The sequence below is a fragment of the Sporobolomyces koalae genome (genome assembly GCF_050403365.1).
Source record: "Sporobolomyces koalae JCM15063 DNA, S_koalae_JCM15063T_v1_ctg28, whole genome shotgun sequence".
Lineage (NCBI taxonomy): Eukaryota > Fungi > Basidiomycota > Microbotryomycetes > Sporidiobolales > Sporidiobolaceae > Sporobolomyces > Sporobolomyces koalae.
In genome coordinates, this window is record NW_027481743.1 from 121,058 (window position 1) to 143,586 (window position 22,529).

Here is a 22,529-nt window from a genome sequence, read left to right on the forward strand (position 1 = left end):
GCGAGAGGTCTGACTACAATGAGCTCGAGGCGCGCATCCCGCGGAACTGGACCGGATCGGAAGCAATCCAACGGAACAGCATTCGCGAATCGTTTTCGAAGGGCTAATCGATTGCAGCATTTGTTTTCCCACCTACGAAGCGAAATTTCAGGTCTCGAGCCCCGATTCATTCAAGTCGACCTTCAGCGACCACCCATACAGTAGAGAATGCAACTTTGGTGTGCATGACGATCTGTTCAAAGTCGTACCCTTTCCGATCACTGAGATCGCAAGAAGAGTGATAACACCTGGATAAGGTTGTCGCGAGCGCGAAATTTGAATTTTTGAAAGCGTTTCAGTCCATAATCATTCAGGGATCCGTTCATAGGAAGAGAGAGAGAATGAACTGACGGGTCTGCGATAGGTCCGTTTCGTTCAAAGATCCACGTCGCAGCGAATTGTTGATCGACAAAACTCGAATGATCACTACAACAAGCGTTCGTTCTGCCGACGACGAGTTCGGGTACGTAAATGTTCGAGATGTTGCCGACGAGGGAAGCGGCTTCGGGCAACCCGATCAAATCGGGCAGCGCGAGTTGAGGAGGTTCGTGGGGTGCCCGGTATCCGACCATGTCGACTTGCAACATCCAGATGACGTGTTCTTTCCTTTCGTGCTTGAGATGGTTCGCGTACCATGCCGAACCGAGAAGGCCTTGTTCCTCTCCCGAGAACAGTGCGAGGACTATCGACGAGGAGAAAAAGAGATGAGATGTATATTCGCGCTGTGCTCGTGCGAGAGAGGTCGAAACGACAATGAAACTGAAACTTGCCGAGCTTGCGCGAAAAGACAAGACGGTTCAAGTGGATGTTCCGAGCTACTGCGAGGACGAGTGAAGTACCCGATGCATCATCATCGGCACCTCTGCGCGTCGAGACCCGGCCCAGACGTCAGTGCTGCTAGAATTTTGTCAGAGAGCAGGATTGATCGGCTCACGGCGCGGTTGGAAACCCGAAAGACTGTGTACAAGAGTGATCCATGTCAGTTCACGTTGATCTGATCGGAGACGCGCAATGTTGGCGAAACGTACGCCTCGAGAATCGTAATGCGCGCCAAGGACTACGGTCTCGTTTGCGGTTTGACCTTTGCCAGATCTGTTGTACACGCATTCGAGCATCGGACTGAAGCCGTTCAAGTACGAATGCGGAGTGCAGTCGAAATCGTACGACCTCATTTGAGCTGCAGGGACCAGGTTCGCAAACAAGGTCAGAATGGTTACAGTTGTAGCCTTTGACAGAGATGGAAACAAACCGAGAAGCCAATGAGAAGCAGCAATTCCACCCGTCGACATGGAATGACGTGATACCCACTGGCAACGCCAAAACGAGACAAACGTGAGTTAGTAGAGGCAATCACTTAGGAATGTGAGTCTGATTCAATTCACGCGCTCGTGCTCCTTGAGCTCGGACTGGTCCTCGCCACTGAGGACTCTGACATCGTGCTCGATCGATCTCTGTTTGATCCCGGGGAGCAAGGCGCTCAATAGCGGTTCGAATGACAAGGTCTTCAACCACGTGTCGATGCGCTCGACATCCCTCTTGGGGACCATCGGAGTTTGCGGCTCGTCAGCTACGAGTGTCAGGCGCGAGTTCGGGGACGGGAACGAGACGAGGGTCAGGAGGGCGGAGGACGGGTGCGAGGTGAGGTGGTCGAGTTGCGCGAGAGCGACATCGAGCACGGGCGACAAGAGGTAGACGGAACCTTCCTCCGTGTCGATCTGGGACGGTAGCTTAAACAGGAGCGAAGGTTCGGGAGGGGAAGGAGAAGAAGGCGCCGAGAAGGTGGTTTGGGACGAAGCTCGTTCGGTCATCGTCTCGGGCACGTAGCTCGAAAGGTCCTTTGTTTCGAGTTTCGGCGAGTGGATCCAGACGAGGCGACTTGGCTCGCCCGGTCGAGGTACTGGGAGGTCTAGAGCCTCATCGAGCCGCACGAGCTCGAGCGGGTCTAAAGACGAGGACCGAGCGCAGCGCGCAGTCGAGTAGTACACGTCGACCCTTGTCTCGACCCCGATTGTCGACAAGTACTGGCTGCAGCCGAGTCGAGCGCTGGAGAGTGGGGTGCCGACAGGGGCAAACGTCAACGCGACGTTCGCAAGGTCGGCTGGGCGCGACAGGGGGCTCGCATGGCATGCAGCCGCTAGGAACGCCGCGCCGAGCAGCTGTAGCACCGCAGTCATTGAGAAGATCTTGCTGTATGTGGGAGAACGAGACGTGCCGCGGTGTTTGTTCACCACAGCCGCTTTGCTGCGCTGAATCCCGCGTGGTGACTCGCTCCTGCTTCTTCCACCCATCGCAGCACCGCGTCCAGTGCATGCTCGGTCGGACCATCCTGCGACAAGCCAGACACGCATCTGCATCGAACGCGACGATGAACGCCCGCCTGTCCAACCTTCGCAAGCTGCTGCAGCGGCACTCGCTCGACGCGTACCTCGTCGACTCGGGCGACCAGCACCAGTCCGAGTACCTTGCACCGTGTGACGAGCGCCGGGTCAGCTCGCGTCACCATCTCTGCTCCTTGCCGCCCCACCTTGCGCTGACTCGCTCGGGCACACCTCTCAGGCCTGGATCTCGGGCTTCACAGGCTCGGCGGGTACAGCCATCGTGCATCGAGAACATGCACTCCTGTGGACCGATGGCCGCTACCATCAGGCGAGTGTCTCTCATTCTTCCGTACCTCGACTGGTGCTGACTCTCGTCGACTTGCAACGCTTAGCAAGCCGCACAAGAGATCTCTTCCGACTGGACCTTGTTCAAGCAAGGTCTGCCAGATGTCCCGTCCTGGACCGAATACCTCTCGACCGCGTCGCACTCGTCCAAGCTGTTCCCGCACGGCTCTCGCTTGGGCCTTGACCCGAACCTGCTCTCGATCACCGAGTACAATTCGCTCCTACCTCAACTCGAACGTCGCGGGATCGCGCTCGTTCCGATCGAACAGAACCTCGTCGATGAGATCTGGACCGATCAACCTGCTCGACCGAAAGAGCCCGTGTTTGTCCTCGACGACAAGTACGCGGGAGAGTCGGCACAGAGCAAGATTGATCGCGTCAGGGCCGCGCTGAGCAAACAAGACTTGTTCAAGACCGACTCGAAAAACAGTGACAAAAAGTGCTGGGGCATGATCGTCAGTCAACTAGACGAGATTGCCTGTCAGCCTACCCTATTCAAGCTGTCCTCCAGACCCTGTGGATTTTGATTCTGAACAAGCATTGTTTCTGTGCTCAGGGCTTCTGAACCTGCGGGGTAATGATATCCCCTACAATCCCGTCTTTTTCGCATTCCTCGCTCTCCCGACCTCTGCATCTTCGAAACCGACCTTGTTCATCGACCTCGATCAAGTGCCACAAAAGGTGTATGAGTACCTCGCCAAGCTCCACCTGTTGATTGAACCTTACGATGGTTTGAACGACTTCTGTCGAGATCTGCCACCCAAACTCTCCAAGGAGGTGCGTCTTCCTCACTTGACCTCCCGGGCGGCTCGCCCGAGTCTCAGGAAGGGCTGACGTCGGCATATGTACAGGAGCGAGTTTTGCTACCGCCCAAGTCTTCGGTTGCGACTGCACTTTCGTTGTCGCTGGACTCTGTTTCGGTCATCCCGAACCACTTGTCCCCGATCACGGTCTTGAAAGCGATCAAGAACGAGACCGAGTTGAGAGGGTTCCGAGAGTCGCACCAACGTGATGGAGTTGCTCTCGTGCGATATTTCAGTTGGCTCGAACGTCAGTTGAACGATGGGATCGAATTGAACGAGTACCAAGCTGGAGAACAATTGCGAGAGTTTCGATCGCACGTTTTCTTCTTTCTCTCTCTCCTCATGTAGCCTGTTACTGATTGCAGTTTTGCAAACCCCTTCAGACAACTCGCCTTGTACAAAGGGTTGTCGTTTACGACCATCTCGTCGACCGGACCGAACGCGGCCATCATTCACTACTCTCCAGACGAAGACGAGTCGGCCACGATCGACAAGAACCAAATCTACCTATGCGATTCAGGAGGACAATACCTCGACGGAACCACCGAGTTTGTCTTTTTTTTTTCCCTACAACTCGCTTGTTGATTCAAAAACAAGAAAGAAACTCACCCCCTGAACCGAAACGCAATCACAACACAGTGTTACTCGAACGCTACATTTCGGAACTCCGACTGACGAGGAGAAAAGATGTTACACGCGAGTTTTGCAAGGTCACATCGCGATCGATTCGCTCGTGTTCCCCGACACGGTGACTGGGTACCAACTCGACGCGTTTGCACGAGCTCCACTTTGGAGAGAAGGTCTAGGTGAGTCGACATCTTGCCACCTCGTTCTGGCGAACCAGCACAAGTTCATTAACTGATCATCTGTTCCCTAGGATACAACCATGGAACGGGTCATGGAGTCGGTAGTTTCTTGCACTGCCATGAAGGACCTCATGGATTGGGAGTCAAGATTGGCGCCAACGATACCAAAGTACGCCTAACCACCCCTTTTTGACTAGAAAGCCAATCTGAACCTGATCACTTCTGTGTTTCCACTCTCCTGAGAACAGTTCCAAGCAGGGATGATCATCTCGAACGAACCGGGATACTACCAACCTGGAGATTTCGGAATTCGGATCGAGAACCTTGTCGCGATCGTCGAGAAGGACACACCGAATCGCTTCGGGGGCGTCAAGTACCTAGGGATGGAATCTCTCACCATGGTGAGCGGTGGAGATTACGGATTCTATTTCTTGGTTTTCCTCGACTGACGGTAACGAAAAACTCGTAGTGCCCGATCGCTACCAACCTGATCGACCCCGAGTTGATGTCACCGGCAGAAGTCGAATGGATCAACACGCACAACTTTGAAGTACTCAACAAGATTGGAGCGCTCGTGAAAGAAACGGGAGACGAAGACGCGTTCGAGTTAGTTTCTCTCTCTCCTTCTTTCTCCTGGGGACGCTTGTTCTCAGTCGGAATCGAATCACTGACTTCCTGTTCACTGTCACGTTGCAGGTGGTTGGAGAAGAGTTGTCAACCGCTCGAGTTGTGAAGGAGCGATGTTTCTGTCCCGATCGAATGCCTGCTTTTGACTCGAGCGAGACCTATGCCAATATAATGCAAACTCTGGAATTTGGTTTGAGCACGAGCGAGAGCAAGAAGGAAATCATAAGCGAGTGCGAGTACACGCTGCAGGTCCCAGCGAGGTGGTTTCTGAGCCGAGTTCCCACCCGAAGAGGGCTTGGGGAGCCCCGGACTCCTCTCCCGGATCGACATCGCTCGCGCTACCTTCGCTCGCTCATTTCGACTTTCGACTCTCGATCTTGCAGTCTGCGTGATTGTACCCCAGACCGACTAGCCACCTGTACGCGTCGATCGCCCACACGAACATCTTTTTCAAAGGAGAGAGCGTGTCTCCCAACGTCTGATCAACACCCTTGCCTCTCGCACTCGCACTCACCACGACTGGAACGGACGCAGTCAATGGCGGCATTCTTCCCACCTTCGATACCCCCGACGAGCGACCACACGACGCGTGCGACGGTGAAAATGTCGGGATTTGCGGTCCCTTCGAGTTCGACTTCGACCGTGCCCCCCACTTCGTCTGCACTCGCTTCGTTGCATCACTCGTCCACTTCGGTCCACAGCGCGATCGATCCTTCAGTCCTGTTTGGACTCGCGGGACCCTCGTTCGGGCCCAACTCGAACACGGGGTGGAACGCGTTCGCGGCGGCGAATCACTACGCTGGAACGACCGGAGGAGTGTTTGGATCGAGCTCGGTCTTGACGGAAACCGACCTCGACATTGAGAACATGCTCGCATCGTTCAGTCAACACCATGCGAACCACCACGCCCACGCATCGAACGCTACAAATACCGCCGACCCACAACATTATTACCCGGCTTCAAGTGTAGGCCCGGGTAGTGCTCCCTCTGCTGCTGCTGGAACGAACGGATTCTTGGGCTCGACCTCGATGAGTACCCTGAACTTGAATGGTGACCGAGACCCTTCGCAACCATCCCGGTTTCGAACTTCGGAAAGTCAAGCTCATCCTCCTTCCTCCGCCGCGACGATCCCTCCCTTTGCTCAATCTCCTTCACACACGAGTCCGACGATTCCAGCTGCCGATTTCTTCCCTCCTACCCATTTGCGCTCGCTCGGCAACAGCAATAAGGAATCCCCCTTTGCCGACCCGGGCTCATCCGACAACGCGTTCGCTGCTCCTGCTTCGAAGCGTTCTCCACCTGGTTCATCGACGACAGTATCGAGAGGACGAGAAGGGAGGTCTCTCTCGAGGGCGAGTGCCGGCAGCAGCGAGCGCACGGGGAGTGGATCGAGATCGAGGGCACCCACCGCAGGGGTCGGCAAAGCACCGAGGACATCTCGTTCGCGTTCGGCACGTCGCAACAGTACTGCTGCAGGGTACCAAGATCGACCTTCACCAAGCGCCAACACCTCTGACCGCTCGAATTCGAATTCGGGAACGGCGTCGACCTCGGTGGGGAACAACCAGGGCGGCGCGAACCCACCCTCGACCACGGCAGCGATCATCATTCCTTCTGCGAATGGCGAACCCCTACATCCTCCTTCTCACCAATACCCGGCGTCGATGCCAGCGTACAACTCGTCTGGAACCCCTTCGTCCCTACCTTCGTCGCTCTCGGCCACGGGATCGTGGTTCTCTCAAAGTGGATTGTCGTTCATCCCACCACCGTTGCCACTTCCACCTCTTGGATCTGTTCCGGAACAAGCTTCGGATGAAGTGACAGGGTGGAAACCGATCCAAGGGTTGAGCATGCCTGCTTCGGCCCCAGCTGCGAGCTCTTCGATCACTACTGCTGCTGCCACGCACGACAAATCGAGGACAAACTCGAACAAGCAAGTGAAAGCGGAAGCAGTCGCGGCGGCGGGTTCGAACAAGTCCAAGAAAGCTGCTCAACCACAACAATCGCTCGAAGACGTTCAGGAAGAAGAAGGAGATGACAAACCTTTGTGAGTTACTACTTTTCTTCCCTTCCACCCTCCTTTCAAAACAAGAAAACAGCAGCAGGCTCACGCTTTTCGTTTGGAATGATTTCAGCGGTGCTGGAGGAGATGTCAGCGAGAAACGTCGCAAACGTCGAGAATCGCACAATCTCGTTGAACGTCGTCGTCGAGACAACATCAACGATCGAATTGCCGAACTGTCTGAACTCGTACCTGAACATTTCATCAAGACTTCAAGCATGCCTCCACCGACGGCTCCTGGGATCCCTCGTCGTTCGAGTTCGAGCTCAACCCAAGGTGGTGGTGGTTCAGGAGGAGCCGTCGCGAGCGGCGCGACCGTTCCTGATGCCACTGGCTCTCCACCAGCGGGATTGGGAGTCGCTGCGTTGAGCTTGATGAGTCCCGGACCTCCACCCCCGGTTCCGATCGGGATCTTTGGTACGAGTCCGGTCAGTGGTGGATCGGGAGCTACCATGATGGCGAACGCTAGTGGATCGAACAATGGATCCGCGGGAGGAGCAGCAGCGGCGAAAGCCAACAAGGGAGTCATCTTGGCCAAAAGTGTTGAATACATTCGGTGAGTTTCTAGCTTTCCCCTCCCGGTTTTGGGAAAATACAGACCTAATCCACGTTCTGGTGTCTCCCTCGATATAGTCACCTGCTCGAGACGGTCGAATTGCAGACTCAACAGATTGCGGAATTGCAACGTCAAAACCAAGACTTGCGTACCGGTCAAGGTCCGTTCACGTCAATGCAATACTCGCTCGCACAAGATCGCAATTCGACTCCGCTCGACCCACGTCAAGGTCCGAATCAACAACACCACTCGCAGCATGTCCAAAATGGAGATTGGGCCGCATTCGAAGACGAAGACGTTGGCGACGAAGATCACAAACTAGACCTACACTACAAGTCGCAATTGGACCAACACGAGGATGATCACGATATGGACCAAACATGAGAAGATCTTTTTCGAACCCTTGGGGTCGTCTCCATCGTTCGTTCGATCCGGATCACTATGTAACCGATTGCGACAACCGAGTCCTCTGCTCTCTCTTTTCGTTCCTTGTCCTTTTCGAACGTTTCTACAAGGACCGCCCCCCCCTGTGTACTCTACCGAATCGATCGAACCTGTTTGCACGCCCCCTGTTCTTAATCTGTCACCCAACTCGCCGCCTCGTGCGCTCCCACTGAATCATTCTCAACCTTATACCCCCCGAAGACCGACCACAGTCTCAAACCTCCTCTCTCGCTCGCGGAGTGAAACGTTTGTTCTGCACTTGTTACTTTTCTTTATCTCTTGTTTGTCTTTCCCCTACACCTCCCCTGCTCCTTTTCTTTGTTTCGTCTTGAACTTCTTTGTCACCCACCTACCTACCTTGTCTGTCCTGTTTACTATGTGCTTCCTTATTCTTGGTTGTACCCCTAATTGAGTATGGATTCTGTTTGATTCTGACCGAAACGATACACGAATTCAATATGAACGATTGCTCCGCCCTTGCTTCAGTTCTATCTCGAATCATTTGTGAACGTCAACGATCTATGCCATTGTGCAAAACAGGAAAGGCAAAGAGAAGCAAATACTCTGAAAAAGACTTTGCTCGTTACAAAGAGATTTGTCCTTGCATAACTTGTCTCGCAAACCCCCTCAATTCAACTCGTTTCGTCTCTGGGTCATACTTGACGATCAACTCTCCTCCTCTACGACCGACTTGTTTCGCTCTCAACGTTCGATCGATTCGGATTTGGGCCGAGTTGTAAAGTCGAGAGAGTGAAGGACTTTCTAGAGTGTAGAATGCTGCCAAAGCCGTATGTGCCGCACCCGTCTGTGTCTCGGACAAAAAGAGAGCTTTCAGTTGAAATTTGGAGGAAACAAGAAAAGCTGGAAAAAGGATGGTTCACGTACGACGGGATCTTCGGGTACACCAATGTCAGGAGCAAACACTCGAGAGTAAATGTCGTGACCTGATCCTTTCGGAGCAGGTTGAGTCAAGATCACCATGCCGGCAATTCCAGACTGTGAGCGCGAAGAAAGGTTCCGGAAACCGGGGCAATGTAAGTATATTCTGAAGCCAACTCGGATCACGAGCATCATCTGTGAAAGGAACCAACGAGTTTAGAAGGATCGACTTTGAGGTGTTCGAGGTCGACTTCATCTGACAGTTCGACCACCAGACCATTGACTTCGTCTGCCCAATCCATCCTGACAACGTGACCCATATCCATAACGTCATCCGGTTCCTTGGTGATCTTGAGTATCTTGTCAAGTGCTTTCGACCATCGTTTGTCATCTAAACTGAGGGTGACGAGCGAAGAGACGGGGAAATCGAGCGAGATGGAATCGTCGTCGTTCTTGCGCGCTACGAGCGTGCCTCGTCTACGAGATTCAAAGTGAATCGTTCGTGCATTCGACTCGTGATGCTTGAAGATGATCTGAGCAGTGGCGAGAGTTGCGTGACCGCTGCAAGACGAGCCAAGTGGGGGTGAGTACTAGTGAACCGTATGTACCAAGAGGGGTATTTTCGACTGACCATAGTGGGATCTCTCTGTCAGGTATCGGTTCGACCACTCAGTGCTCGGAATGTCACAGCGAGAGGGAGAGTGGGAGTTGCTCGTACTCGGTCGGAGTGAACCAGGTAAGACTGTATCTAGGTTCCTCACTGCCTTTAGCTGACAACCTCGTTGCGTACGCAGTTTCAGACAAGTTGAACTCTGCGGCAATCTGGAGTCGAATGTCGTCGGACGGAGTCGAGGTTCCTTCGAGACCTTCGATGATGACTGCGGCGGGGTTGCCCGAGAATGGCTCTTGCGTGAACGCGTCGACTGTGTAGAACGTCAACTCCATGATTTTTAGGGTCGATCAAGGTCGAGGTGGACGTCTAGTCAAAACAAAGTCTTTACAATTGCAGCTCACGTATTGTGAATACATGCTGTGCGCACGTAAGCGCGCGGGTTGCCGGCCGAGAGCCGGTACATGTCCCTTCTCGTCGAAAGATAAGGCCGCTAATCGGCTTAGAGAATACAGCTTAAACCTTGCGTCCGTAGCGAACACACCGAATCGCCGAGTGGAAAACAGCCAGAAGAGGCGAGTCAACCAAAGTAACCGAGCCGGAACTTTTAACTTGAGCCGTGCCCCTCGCGCTTGGAATACGACGATTACCATCTCTGTGCTCGAGCTCTTTGTCCGCTCTAAGCCGAATGTATAGCGCCGCTGTCGATCGAGTACCTTTTCCTCAGTCCAAACAGGATCGAGCGTCTTGGAAGGTTTGCCCCCAAGCCGAAACGCAGTCGTTCTTTGCTCGACAGTCTATCGGCTTGGACCACGGCTTTCCCTTTGACGAGATGTAACAAAAGGCCGACGCTCGGAAGTTACTCTCGCTTGCAAGGCGTTCCGTTCATTCGAGGCAAAAGCACTGCGAACAAAGAGATCGTTACGTTTTTCTTCAAGCCATTTTAGAAATGTACAACACTAGGACCCAGAAAACTCGTCTCGTCAGATCAGACTCTCGTATCCGAAAGAGAAAGCGAGAGAGAGAGAGAGGCTGACCATTGTTCCCCCGCACGAACGCGTCTCCGTACGAGTTGGTCTTGACTCCATTGACCCACTCCTCGGTTCCCTCGAGCGCAATGTTCATGTACCCATCCAAACAATTGAGAATACCTGCGTTCGAGACCAAACAAGAGAGGTGAGCTCCACGGAACTTGAATGTTCAGTAGAACCGGATTTCTTGTTTTCTTTACCTCGGTAATCGACTCCCGAGTTGAGCCGGACGACAACCTGTTGTCCTACGACACTCTTGAGGAAAGCACCGGGACCTGGCAGTTCCGGTTGAGGTTGAGGTTGCGATTCAACTTGAGAGTCGTTCGTTAAGGAATCGACTGGCGCTTCGTGGTCCGACATCTTGACGCCTAGCAACAGAGTTCAAGATTTGTTCTAGAGGTTCAAACGGAGCGTAGTCGAGGTGAGGGAGTGCCGAGAGCGAATGAGAGATGAAACCCCCCGGACATTATAACGTTTCGCGTCTCTCTGCAAACACGACAAGTCTCGATATCTGACATGTCGTCCATCAGTCAGGACCCTTTCGATCGCAGACACGCGTTTCACCAGAATGCCATATCTGGTACAACCGCTCAAGAGCGACGACGTCGACTCGCGCTCGACGCTCAGAAGCTTGTAAGGTTACCATTGGGTTTGTTCCCACAAGATCGTTTGCCTTATGTCGACTTTTGCTTTTCTAGCGACGAACACATGCGATCGAAGCCGCGAGGAATACTTCACGAGACTTGATGGGTCTCGAGGATCTCTCGTTTGGCAGTGCGAGCGAATCGGAACCTGAACCCGAATCGACACCTGTGCCCCCAACTCGAGCGCCATCGAGCACTCGCAAGAATCCAAACAAACGCACCGCTGGACCTCACAAACCGACGTTCAAATCGTGGGCCAAAAACTTGTTGTCGTACGCCGAAACGCTCGATTTGACCGAAGGAACGTTGCCTGCCGATCTCGATTCGGCATGGAGGATGAGCGTCGTTCCAGTGGGCAAACGGTGTCTCGCCGCTACGACGACCGATACGAGTTGAGGGGGAATTCCCAAATATATTCTTATTCGCGAGAAACATGTCAAACTTACCCATGTTGACACCTGTTTTCAAGATGGCAAGAATACGATTCTGTACAGCCGAGTTGCAGGGTGAGTTCCCGTCCGTCGGACCCCCTCGTTCGAAAAGATTCTGAACCTCCGAATATCAACAAGGCGCGCTCTCGGTCGATTCCATTCTTCACTTCCGGGCGATTGTCTCCTCGATGTGATCTGGGTACAGAAGCACCTTTGTCTTTCTCTTCATAACGGACCGGGATCCTGAAACGGGTTGTTTGGAATAAACGCTGGGGGGTTACAGGACAAAGCGCAATCGATTTTGTGGGTTCTCGACACGTGCAAATGGCGAGGTCAATACATTGTAGAATGTGAAGCGGATTTCAGGTGAGTCTTCTTGACAAAAGATCTCTGAATTTCTAGCACGCACAAACTGAAAAGAGAGACGGGGGATCTATGATTCAGAGCATTCTTTACGATCTCGAAACTGTCTGAACTCGACCTTCAATGTTACTACTCTGACGACAACAATGACAGCATCGACTCGACCGGAAGAGGAGGTGGTCGTCCATTGTTGATTCTGCCCTGTCCGACGTATTCAGCTCCCCTCACCTCACAAGTGCTCGCCCCGATCCTCTCTTCCCTATCGAACCCATCTCACCTGACCATCTCGACGATCGATTACCGTGATCGTCGTCGAACGAGACAAGTGACGGTCGAGATGAGATCGAGCGGAGTCTTGTTGTACGTCAGAGAAGCTCACTACGAGTCGGGTTCGACTCCGTTGGTCAACTGGGTTCCTTGCGAAGAAGATGCAACCTTGCCAGACGGAGGAGGAGGAGGAGGGCAAGGGGACGTCAACAAGTTGCTCAAACTCGTCCAATCTCGGGTCGATGACAAAGACGACATGCGCGATTAAGAAGTCGTCGAGTGGGGGTTTTGCCGACGTTTCGTGTACACTTCGACCGGTCTACGAAACGTTGAACCCGTGCGTCCCGTGTACCCGAGAAAAGTCTTGTGTTCGAACCCGACCAAATCGATCAAGACTCGTTCGAAATCTCCTTCTTCCCACCTCCACCCTCTCTGACTACCCGCTTTCAACTGTTCGTAATTCTTCTTCAACACTTGTTCGTCGTTATCGTCGTCGTTGTTGTCGTCTTTGTGATTATCACGAGTTGAACGTTGAATCGAACGTTGATAGGTCGAGAACGGTTGAGGTTCCAACACGAGCCTTCCTCCCGGGTTCAGCGAGTTGAAACATTTTTTGAAAAACGTCAACAAGCCCGGGTTCAACCGGTGCAAGTGAATCCATTTCGTGATCGAGAAGGCAACAATGACATCGTACGTCGTCTCGGGATGGTTCGAATCGGTTGGTGTGGTGGCGGGTTCGACCCAATCTTGACAGATGAAGGTCAGGTTCTCTGGAAACACGTTTGTTGTCGGTGTCGTCGTTGTACTCTTGCGTCGTGAACGAGGTGGTTCTTGTGCAGGAGAGGTCGTGGCGAGTAGCTGTTTCGGTCGAGGCAAGTAGCCAAACATCATGCCGAGTGAAATTGGGAAATAATGGTACGAATCGTTCGAGTCGTCGTGTTCGGTTCGGGTTCGAAGGGTCGATCGGGTGCGTAAAGAGAGGTTCTCGGCTTCTTCGAGGAATTGTCGATTCGGACTGTGGGTTGACCACGCGAGTTCGAGGTTCCTCCTCGCTTTGCGAATCAATCCAGGGTCCAAATCGACGGCGGTGACTCGACTCGCATGCAAATCCCTCGCGAGTTGAATCGAGACCTGACCAGCGTTGCATCCGACATCGAGTACCGATTGGTTTTCGATCCATTCACGGGGGATCAGTTCCAATCTGTCGTCGAGTTGGGTAGGATCGGTCGTCACGCGTCGTTCGTAGTAGTTGAGGTAGTTGCCATGTACCGCGGTTCGATGAGCTGCAGTTCGAGCGGTTCGTCCTTCGGGATCGACTTCGGAATCGATATGGGGTTTAGGTTTGGGTTGGTACAGGTCGGGTTGGACTCGAGGGGCTGGGTCAAGCGTGACGGGGCGGTGGGCGGTGCCAAGGACGGGAGGTTTCGACGTCGACGTCATGTTGCGACCCACTTTGAATCCGCGTTCGGGCTATTGAGCTCGTAAAAGAGTTCTGGACAAGGTATGTACACTCAGGAGACTTGACGAGGGACGATGTGCGTGCAAAATCGATCGATGGCGTCGTTACCGACTTGAAATCTTTCTTGCGTCTCGCATCGCCTCACCACGGGCCTCGTTAGGCGGTTCCCTCGCCGAAAGCACCGATACACACTCTCTCTCGCCGACTCGCGCAGGTGTTGCCCGGTTTCTAGGACGCCATGTTCTCGGGCCAGTACCCTTCGACGTCGCCTGCGAGCTTCTCGAGAGAGACTTCGTTCCTCCAGCAGGCGATGAACCAAGGGAGAACCTCGCTCCAACCTTCCCACCCGCCTCCACCCCACCCGACGAGTGCGACTGCATCGTCTTCGACTTCGTCGTCTCCTCCCGCTTCGATCGACGACTGTGAACGAGAACGGGGTCGCAAACCGCGCAAGAACCCTTCAGGGCGCACTTCAGTCTCGTCTGCGTACTCGCACGAACGCAGGTTGAGTCCAACGCGCGAACTCACCGATGACGAAACCGACAGTCCGAATCGGATTCGAACCCCTCCTCTCGTGCCCGCCGCGCTGACAGAGCGTACTCCCCTCCTCGCGAATGGCAAGAGCACCCCCGGTACCGCATCGACCTCGTCCATCACGATCCGCCAGGCCGAAGCCCAGGCTCTCGCCGACGACGAAGCCCTGCGGGAAGCAAGACAACTCGAAGACGAGGCCAACTCGACCGCGGCCAAGGAAGAATGTTGGATCTTGATTCGATACACTGCTCCGATCGTGACGACTCATTTCGCCGAGTACAGTCTCATGCTTGCGGTCGTCCTCTCGTGTGGTCATCTCGGAACGGCCGAACTCGCAGGTGCTTCCCTCGCCAACATGACCGCGAACGTGACGGCCCTGTCCGTCATTCAAGGCTTGATCTCGGCCCTCGACACGTTGTGTCCTCAAGCGTTCACTTCTGATCGACCTGAAACCACTTCCCTCCATGCACTTCGGACCGCGTTCATCTGTTTCTGTACAAACGTGCCCCAAACCGTCATCTTTTGGAACTCGGAACGCATCCTGCGCGAACTGCTGCGTCAAGACCCAATGGTCGCGTACCGAGCAGGTCAATACCTCAAAGTAAGGGTTCTCTTTCGATTCCCCTGATTCAGCCCTTCTCGCTGACTTGTCATTTCGAGAAAAGGTGTTCTCGTTTGCGCTACCAGCGTACACGGCGTTCGAAGTCATGCGCAGGTGGTTGCAAGCGCAAGGGTTGATGAACGCTCCCGTGATCGCCTTGTTCCTAGCGGCACCGACCAACTTTTTCCTCAATTGGGCACTCGTGTGGGGTCCGTGGGACAAGATTCGGATCGGGTTCGTAGGCGCTCCCATCGCGACCGCCGTCAGTATCAACATCATGGTACGGGTTTTCTCTCTTGCCTCTTCTCCTCAGATTTTGCTGACTCGTAATATTGGTATGAACAGTTTGTTACATTGTTGGTGTATTCAATCTTGTACGCTCCGAGAACGGCATGGGGAGGGTTCGACAAACGCATGTTTTCGTCATTGGGACTCAACCTCAAACTTGGCCTCGCCGGAATCGCCATGGTAGGTAGTGAATGGTGGTGTTGGGAAATCGTCGGACTCGCGACGAGTTATTTGGGTCCAACTGCTTTAGCAGCTCAATCCGTTTTGCGCAAGTTCCTCATCTCTCTTTCTCTTTTTTTCCTTTTCCGGGGGGTGTTGATCGAGGAAAATCGGGCGTTTGAACAGTCACTACCGCTTCTTTGTTCTATCAATGCCAATACGCTCTCTCGGTAGCAGCTGCAGTTCGCATCGGCAGTAAGTTTTCTTTCAAAAGACTTTTTGTCGAGATCTGATTAACCTGTACAAAACATTTACGAATTAAACAGATTTGTTGGGAGCTCAAAAACCTCATTTGGCGAGATTGGCATCGAGGATGACGATTCTGATCGCCGTGATCGTTTCGGCGTTCAATTCGATCGTACTCGTCTTGTTCCGTGGAGTGTAAGCCTCTCTCTCCCTCTCTCTCTCTCTCCATTCCTTTCTGAACTTGTTTTCTGGAAATATCTTACAGATGGGGAAGATTGTTCTCTTCGGAACCTTCGATCGTTGGGATCGTCGCAACCGTGTTACCCCTCGTAGCGGCCTTCCAACTCATGGACGGATTGTCAGGAGCCATGTCGGGAGTGTTGCGAGGTGCAGGGAAACCAGGGTTGGGAGCGTACATCAATATTGCCGCGTACTACATGATTGGGTTGCCTGTTGGCATGTTTGTCACGTTTGCTGGACCTAAATGGGGTCTAAATGGTCAGTTTCCCCTTTTTTCTTTCGTATCCCTTGAAGAGATTGACTGAAGGGGTTTTTGTTTGTTTTCAATAGGTTTGTGGGTTGGATTGACAGTATCGTTATCGATCACGGGTACGATCTTGACGTACGTCGTATGGACGATGGAGTGGGAGAAGGAAAGTGAAGTCACGAGGATGAGATTGGGGACTGCGAAACGGGACGAGGAAGAGAGTCTGAACGATTCCGACAGTGAACAAGATTAAAAACAAAAGGAAACCTCCATCCTCTCTCTCTTAGGGAGCTCTTCCCTCTCGTCATCTTTGTTCGAAACGAGCGTATTCTTCTCTCTCCTTGTTCTCCATCTCAAATTCTTTCGACTTTGATCGTTCATGATTGTTCCATTCTCACATCCCATTCTTTCGTCTTCTTCCCCTTTACCCTGTGCAATTCGCTCGTATATCTCTCTGCATCTCCCGAAAAGCACAAGGTGATTCATCTTTTTCACCGGAAAGTTCACCGGGAACCATTCGAGTTTCACTTCTTATCGTGATGACAAGCGAAAAAACTTTTCTCTCTTTCAACATCGCTCAAACACTTTGTACAAACTTTCCAACCTCGTGATCAACACGACTGGATTTTGTGCACTCCCAGTCCCATCGGTCGAGGTCGAATTCGATTCAGAATCGGAACCGAATCGAGAGGGAGGGACGAGGTACTGTTTGAACGCAGGGAACAAGACATTCTTGATCAAACTCTTGCGTGCCGTATCTTGTTCCTGTTCTTCTGCCTTCGCTTCATTGAAAGCTTGGGGGAATGTTGAAGAATTCGAGTCTAGGTCGAGTCGAGCTGGGGAATAGAAATAGGCGAGTTCACGACTGAGGGATTCAAAACATTCTTGTTCTCGTTCCCAATCGACATAGATACCAATCCTGAGCAGGACTGCAAAGCATCGAAGAACCCAAAGAATTGTCTTTCATGTTTCAGTCTTTTGTCTGTTTGAAGAAAGGGAATCGAGACGCTCGTGTGCGTACAGAGTGGCAGTTTTTGGAGATCCGGCGCATGTGCGGGAAGGATCAGTGGGAGAGATTCGAGGGCTCCGTCCTCGTCGATCGAAATTGAAAAGTACTCTTGAATCATGTCTTTCGCATCCAATATCCGTTCGAGAATTCTCTGTGATACATCCGACTGGAGTCAGTTCAAAAGAAGAGGTGTGAACAAAGATGGAGGATCGGTCACACTGACGTTGATGATGTCGTCAATCGAAAGATTGGCAGAACCTCCGTGAGAGTACCCCCTCTCGACTCCAAGCCGTATGAGCTTCTTGAGCGATGGTGCAGGTTGTAGTTTGATTCGACTGAACCTCCCAAACTGCCGGAGTGTCAATTGGTAGAAAAGTTGCTCCCTGCATCGCGCGATCGGCTTCAGACAAGCGTTCGCGAGGTCCGTGTTGACGGTTCCGTAACGGGTAGGAAAAGCTCACGCGACAATATTGTGGTGGACCAGGTACAGTTTGGTTTGGTATTGAATGAGCGATCGACCCGTTTCCGTGTCTGCGACTCCGACAAAGATGTGATTCTTGAAGATTTGCTCGAGTTCTGAGATGGAAGCGCAGAGCAAATGTCAGCCATGCTAGCACCACAAACCAAGCAAAGGATGGCGTTTCGGACCTTCGTTTCGGCGCTCGATCACCTGATTACGCAGGGTTTTTACGCTCGTCAGTGCGCAATCACTCTGACTGATCCTGACTCTCGCGAGTAGCATCTGTCGAGCTTTCTCTTCGGCAACAACCTTGTCGAGTCCGGGATCGTGATCCGACTTGAACTTCTTGGTCGGTCGCACTTGCCCCGATCGATCGTCCTCGACAAGCACATCTTCATCTTCAGGCTCAGACGCTCGTTCTTTGCCTTTGTCTGAACGACGACTTGAAGACGAGGAAAGAACCGGAAACATGGAATCGAGCGTTTGCGAATTGGCGTCGGTTCGAACGAGCTTTTGGGGTGCTGTCTTGGTCGGCTTGCGCAGCGTAGAGGTCGATGCTACTGGAGGGTCCGCTGATGCGCTCGATCCCGCAGCTTCGATTGACGTGGGTGTCGAGGGTTTCGGCGTGCGCGCTCCAGGTAGGAGTGTCTGCAAGTCCAGCCGTCGTCAATATTGCAATTGAAAGCTTTCTGCACAAATCTCGACTAACCTGGACTTTGTAGCTCCTACTCTCTCCCTGACTCTCTAACGCTTTCGCCAACGCTTCGCAGATCAATTCGACAATCTCGTCTTGATCTTCGAATCCGACTTCTTTCTTTGTCGGGTGTACGTTGACATCGATCTTATTTGGTGCGATCGAGAGGGACAAGTATACGAAGGGATGAGAGCCTTTTGCTAGCAAGGTTCCATAGAACCCCTCGAGAGCTCGTTTGAGTGGCGAGCAATCAACGTATCGATCTAGTGGGGCTAATCATAATCAACCACTGTGGCACGAGGGTGTGAGGAAGGAAGGTCAAGACGCACTGTTGATGAAGAAGTAGTAGATGCCTTTCTTTGCCTGGTAATTGAGTCCGGTGCAAAGCGCATTTACCTTGACACCAAACCTTTCGTCGTCTGCCTTGACCGACACGAGTTCTTTCTTGACATGTTCACCGTACGACAAGCCAATGTTGTCGAGGACACTCGCGCCCACTTGGGTATTGACATCAGCGGTCGAACCGGCGTTCTGCCGTTTGCACGAGATTGCGATCCCTGCATTGTGAATAGAATATGCGAGTGCGACCGACACGATGCGGCCGTACTCGTCTGATGCGCTGCGGAGAGACTTGAGTCGTTGAGGCGTGTTGAAAAACAAGTCTTCGACCTGCACGGATCACTAGTCAGTCTTGTTGTCATGATGCGATATAACAAAACAGAGGGAGAGAGCGGGAAGGTCAAGGAAAGGGCAGAAGCTTACGACGATCGTCGTGCCATCGTTGCCTGCGGTCGGGACCGGGTCCACATTGGTTGATCCAGACTTGACCGGAACCAATTGACCGTCCGAGTAAGCCGCTCTGCATCGTAGGAGGCAAGCTACAGTCTAGTCCACAAACGGGAGAGACGAGAGGGGATTTTGATTGCCCTACTTCCAAGCGCAAGCATCTGTTTTCGTCTTTGTCGTGATGGTCAAGTGCGCGACATGGCTTATACTCGCGAGTGCCTCGCCACGGAACCCATAGGTCCCGAGACTCGACAGGTCGTCGAACACTTTGATCTTGGAGGTCGTGAAGCGTTCGCACAGAATCGCCAGGTCTTCTTTCTGTATCGCGGAGGCTGGAATCAGCCAGTGACGCTGATGGATATAAGACAAGATACATTCGTACCCGTATGCCGCTGCCATTGTCCTGGATCTGAAGCAGCTTGACGCCGCCTTCCTTGACTGAAATGCGGATATAGGTCGCTCCGGCGTCAAGCGAATTCTCAATGAGCTCTTTGAGCGCATTCGAAGGGCGTTGGATGATCTCAAGAATACAAAGTCGCTCAGCAGGTACGAACGGTAAACGAATCAAGACGGAGACTGACCTCTCCAGCCGCGATCCGATTCACGACAGCTTCGGCAAGCTTGGCGATCGGTCGCGGAGCTGGCGCGACCAGCTCGACATTCGTATGAGCTTCATGTGATCTGTAAAAGCGAGCTTTGCGCTTACCTGGCTTTTCCGCCGTCATGGTTCACTCAACCTCCCGCGAAAGCTCCACTTCCTCCCGAAGCCGCTCGGTCGCGACGCTACTGCGAATTGCACTCCTAGCTGTCGTTTTCGCCGGGCTGGGTCTGGCGATGTGCGTCGTGTCCGGGCTAGATGCAGGAGATCAAAGACGAGTGAAGAGGGTGTTCGATGACACTTGTGATCTCGCAAGGCGATGCTTGCAAATACACTCCAAGCAACGTGCGGTGACTGACTACCAGAAGGACAGCTGGCTCGCGTGAGTGCAGAGAGAGGAGGAGACCTCGTCTCGTCTCCTTCTTCATTGATCCCGAAACATCCATCTCACTCGAGTACAGAGAAAGGGAAAGAGGTTAGAGTTATGATTGGCATGTTCCGACGACTCCCAAACCGCTACACGATCAAGAAAGACAAGGTGTTTCGGTACAAATAGTTTCTTCGGAGAATGTTGGTTCTCGCTTCACCCGATAGACGGCGACTCGAAAGAGTTGTGTTTCCCCTCCTGCAGGAAAGCAGAACTCTCCTACACTTGGGGAGCGTTAGGAGCCTCCAGACAATAAAGGTGAGCTGATGAGTGAAGAACCAAGAACAGTCGCGCGCGTTCGCCGCGTTTTCTCATCCGCGCGTGGCCGGCGTTCGTGTCAGAGCCTCCCCCTGAGGCGCATTTTCCGTGATTCTCCCTTTTGCGGTTCCGCCGCCTCTGCTGTCTCCGTCGCGCTCACGCGAGATGACACACACATTGCAGTCGGAACCAGCGTTGGAGGATCCGAAATCTATCGAGAATGTTTCGGGTCCCACCGCATCCTTCGTTCGCAACCGTTCGCGTGAGCGGCCTGTGCTATCACACATTGGGAGTGACGATCCCGTTCCGACGTGGTCCCGGTAGCCGACGATGGAAAATGGAAAATGAGAAAATGCGAAACTGGTGACGTTTCGCCGTTTGGGTTCGGTCAGTTTCTTGAAATTCGATCGCCTGTCATCGACTTGACTTCTCGCGCCCTGTTCACGTCTTGACTGCATCTCCAGTGGTACAGACCATCGCTCCAAAACACTCAGCCACTCTCGAGACCGACACTCGGCAGATTGCACAAGTTGGAAACGCGGGGTTTTACGAGATATCGAACACCTGGAAATCGTTCAGCCATGCTCACATCGACCAAGTTCCACGGCTTCTATTGGATATTCCCGCTCTTGGCCTTCGTGTTTTGGACCGCGACCCTACGTGAGTAGCCTGAACGCCTATTGCATGGGGCATTGCGCTTGAGGTACACTGGTGCTGACTTTGATTTGATTCCCATGCGTCGCCGTCAGTCGGCTTGCTTCTGTGGTGGATCATCGACGACAATCACGAGCGATACCGTATCAGCGATGCTACCGTCACCTACATCTCGAACGTCGGCGCCGAGCACCAAGCCCTGTTCATCGCCGGTACCGCGTTGACTTCCTTCTTCTACACCCTCACCCTCCTCAGTGAGAGGTGGTTGCGCCACCTGCGCCGCATCCCGGGAGCATTGCACAAGCGTGACCGCGACGTCGACATCGCCGCCTGCGTGTTTGGTATTCTCGGCGCTCTCGCCCTGCTCCTCCTCGCGTCAGTCTCCCATCTCTTTGCTTGTCTCTCACCATCATTGCACTCGAGCATCTATACTGATACCTTGAATACATAGATGCTTTAATGATCAAGCTGTGCGCCAGTCCCTCCACCGCACTAGACCGCTTCAGGAAGAGAAAGCACTGACCTGCTCGTCATTGGCGAAATACAGTTCCCGAAAGTGCACTGGTCCTTCACTGCCATCTTTGTCGTGTGCATCGCCGTTTCGGCTCTCTGCCAGACCATCGAGATTCACTGGCTCCGACTAGACCAGTAAGGTTTTCTCTCGCTCGCGTGCTGGGCGCATCGTACCTGATGCATCTCCCTTTGTAGCGTCGAGCGCAAGCATCTTCGTCGCAACGCCATCATCAAGTGGATCATTGTCGGAACTGCCATCGCTGCAGCGATCGCCTTTGCTGCCACCTAGTACGCTCCTACGCCATATTTCCGCTCTCTCGTTCACTCAAACTTGAGCTGACCGCCGTTTTCACCACACTATAGCGGAACCTGCGCTGGAGCTCCCGATGGCGTACCGCTCACGCCTCGATGCGACCGCATCAAGTCGGCCGCCGGAGTGCTCGAATGGTTCATCGCATTCCTTTACGACGTCTACCTCGCAACGTTCGGACTCGACTTGTGGCCAGCACGCAAGACGGTTGGACACAGCTTTGACGAAACCCTCATCGAGCAAGACAAACTCAACACATTGCACGCGCACAAGGATGGTCGTCCAGGTCAACCCGGAGGGATCGATCTCGAGAACGGTACCTCGGGATCAACGATGATGACTTCGCCCGAAATGACTCACGCTGGGCACTCTGGACAACCCCCGGTCACGACCATGGGTCATGCCGTCGATCGTCCGAGTATGTCGAGTGATGCGACCGCCTACACCAACTCGCCTACCGGTGCGAATTATTCGAAGGGCATGACTCCCCTCGAGATGAACCACGCGAAAGCAGATGGCTTCGTGCAACATTGAGCTCGACCCCCGATCTTCTCTCTCCAGTTCCTGAATAGCATATTGTATTACTCGACATACTCCCACCCTAGATCCCTTCCCTATCTCCCTCCCCTACCATATAATCTTGTACATATTCCTTACTATATCGAATTGCATTATGACAATACTACACCTCGTATGTGATCATTCCGCGCGAAAAGCTAGCGCAGGTGAGCTTTTTTGCGAGAATGGGAGCATCCTCATCAGATCCATCCGGCTCTCGTTTTGACGTTCGAAGCTCAAACACCGCGAAAAAAGAACTGCT

General features: G+C 53.1%; 10 protein-coding genes across 10 annotated transcripts; 5 read left to right on the top strand and 5 right to left on the bottom strand.

The window, feature by feature from the left end:
- Positions 1 to 166: 166 nt before the first annotated feature.
- Positions 167 to 2,213, bottom strand: JCM15063_004417 (M28 family metallopeptidase; the record flags this gene model as incomplete). Its single annotated transcript, XM_076679887.1, has 7 exons — positions 167 to 287; positions 391 to 721; positions 810 to 901; positions 974 to 996; positions 1,068 to 1,216; positions 1,289 to 1,346; positions 1,422 to 2,213. 7 exons carry the CDS (start codon positions 2,211 to 2,213, stop codon positions 167 to 169), a joined length of 1,566 nt encoding a protein of 521 aa, XP_076533010.1.
- Positions 2,214 to 2,347: 134 nt separating this feature from the next.
- Positions 2,348 to 5,044, top strand: JCM15063_004418 (aminopeptidase P family protein; the record flags this gene model as incomplete). The annotated part of the gene is made up of 11 exons (XM_076679888.1): positions 2,348 to 2,524; positions 2,596 to 2,685; positions 2,750 to 3,182; positions 3,259 to 3,479; positions 3,554 to 3,819; positions 3,889 to 4,053; positions 4,145 to 4,311; positions 4,383 to 4,480; positions 4,560 to 4,712; positions 4,781 to 4,917; positions 5,008 to 5,044. 11 exons carry the CDS (start codon positions 2,348 to 2,350, stop codon positions 5,042 to 5,044), a joined length of 1,944 nt encoding a protein of 647 aa, XP_076533011.1.
- Positions 5,045 to 5,475: 431 nt separating this feature from the next.
- JCM15063_004419 (uncharacterized protein) lies at positions 5,476 to 7,941 on the top strand (the record flags this gene model as incomplete). The annotated part of the gene is made up of 3 exons (XM_076679889.1): positions 5,476 to 6,986; positions 7,075 to 7,557; positions 7,635 to 7,941. The coding sequence occupies 3 exons, from the start codon at positions 5,476 to 5,478 to the stop codon at positions 7,939 to 7,941; spliced, it is 2,301 nt and encodes a 766-aa protein (XP_076533012.1).
- Positions 7,942 to 8,584: 643 nt separating this feature from the next.
- On the bottom strand, positions 8,585 to 9,825 carry YHI9 (Yhi9p; the record flags this gene model as incomplete). Its single annotated transcript, XM_076679890.1, has 5 exons — positions 8,585 to 8,806; positions 8,887 to 8,997; positions 9,093 to 9,441; positions 9,512 to 9,526; positions 9,599 to 9,825. The coding sequence occupies 5 exons, from the start codon at positions 9,823 to 9,825 to the stop codon at positions 8,585 to 8,587; spliced, it is 924 nt and encodes a 307-aa protein (XP_076533013.1).
- A 598-nt stretch (positions 9,826 to 10,423) lies between these two features.
- JCM15063_004421 (U6 snRNA-associated Sm-like protein LSm6) lies at positions 10,424 to 10,881 on the bottom strand (the record flags this gene model as incomplete). The annotated part of the gene is made up of 3 exons (XM_076679891.1): positions 10,424 to 10,449; positions 10,528 to 10,641; positions 10,722 to 10,881. The coding sequence occupies 3 exons, from the start codon at positions 10,879 to 10,881 to the stop codon at positions 10,424 to 10,426; spliced, it is 300 nt and encodes a 99-aa protein (XP_076533014.1).
- A 156-nt stretch (positions 10,882 to 11,037) lies between these two features.
- JCM15063_004422 (uncharacterized protein) lies at positions 11,038 to 12,494 on the top strand (the record flags this gene model as incomplete). The annotated part of the gene is made up of 6 exons (XM_076679892.1): positions 11,038 to 11,154; positions 11,220 to 11,556; positions 11,635 to 11,671; positions 11,735 to 11,795; positions 11,880 to 11,962; positions 12,041 to 12,494. The coding sequence occupies 6 exons, from the start codon at positions 11,038 to 11,040 to the stop codon at positions 12,492 to 12,494; spliced, it is 1,089 nt and encodes a 362-aa protein (XP_076533015.1).
- Positions 12,495 to 12,545: 51 nt separating this feature from the next.
- On the bottom strand, positions 12,546 to 13,666 carry JCM15063_004423 (class I SAM-dependent methyltransferase; the record flags this gene model as incomplete). The annotated part of the gene is made up of 2 exons (XM_076679893.1): positions 12,546 to 12,589; positions 12,664 to 13,666. The coding sequence occupies 2 exons, from the start codon at positions 13,664 to 13,666 to the stop codon at positions 12,546 to 12,548; spliced, it is 1,047 nt and encodes a 348-aa protein (XP_076533016.1).
- Positions 13,667 to 13,923: 257 nt separating this feature from the next.
- JCM15063_004424 (MATE family efflux transporter) lies at positions 13,924 to 16,253 on the top strand (the record flags this gene model as incomplete). The annotated part of the gene is made up of 7 exons (XM_076679894.1): positions 13,924 to 14,820; positions 14,885 to 15,100; positions 15,166 to 15,376; positions 15,454 to 15,522; positions 15,594 to 15,708; positions 15,779 to 16,011; positions 16,084 to 16,253. The coding sequence occupies 7 exons, from the start codon at positions 13,924 to 13,926 to the stop codon at positions 16,251 to 16,253; spliced, it is 1,911 nt and encodes a 636-aa protein (XP_076533017.1).
- Positions 16,254 to 16,567: 314 nt separating this feature from the next.
- Positions 16,568 to 19,674, bottom strand: JCM15063_004425 (uncharacterized protein; the record flags this gene model as incomplete). Its single annotated transcript, XM_076679895.1, has 12 exons — positions 16,568 to 16,929; positions 17,022 to 17,160; positions 17,233 to 17,392; positions 17,471 to 17,585; positions 17,658 to 18,117; positions 18,179 to 18,426; positions 18,493 to 18,832; positions 18,926 to 19,022; positions 19,095 to 19,267; positions 19,332 to 19,469; positions 19,531 to 19,589; positions 19,656 to 19,674. The coding sequence occupies 12 exons, from the start codon at positions 19,672 to 19,674 to the stop codon at positions 16,568 to 16,570; spliced, it is 2,310 nt and encodes a 769-aa protein (XP_076533018.1).
- A 1,139-nt stretch (positions 19,675 to 20,813) lies between these two features.
- On the top strand, positions 20,814 to 22,243 carry JCM15063_004426 (Frag1/DRAM/Sfk1 family protein; the record flags this gene model as incomplete). Its single annotated transcript, XM_076679896.1, has 6 exons — positions 20,814 to 20,892; positions 20,982 to 21,261; positions 21,338 to 21,356; positions 21,434 to 21,534; positions 21,595 to 21,687; positions 21,763 to 22,243. 6 exons carry the CDS (start codon positions 20,814 to 20,816, stop codon positions 22,241 to 22,243), a joined length of 1,053 nt encoding a protein of 350 aa, XP_076533019.1.
- Between the last annotated feature and the right edge of the window lie 286 nt (positions 22,244 to 22,529).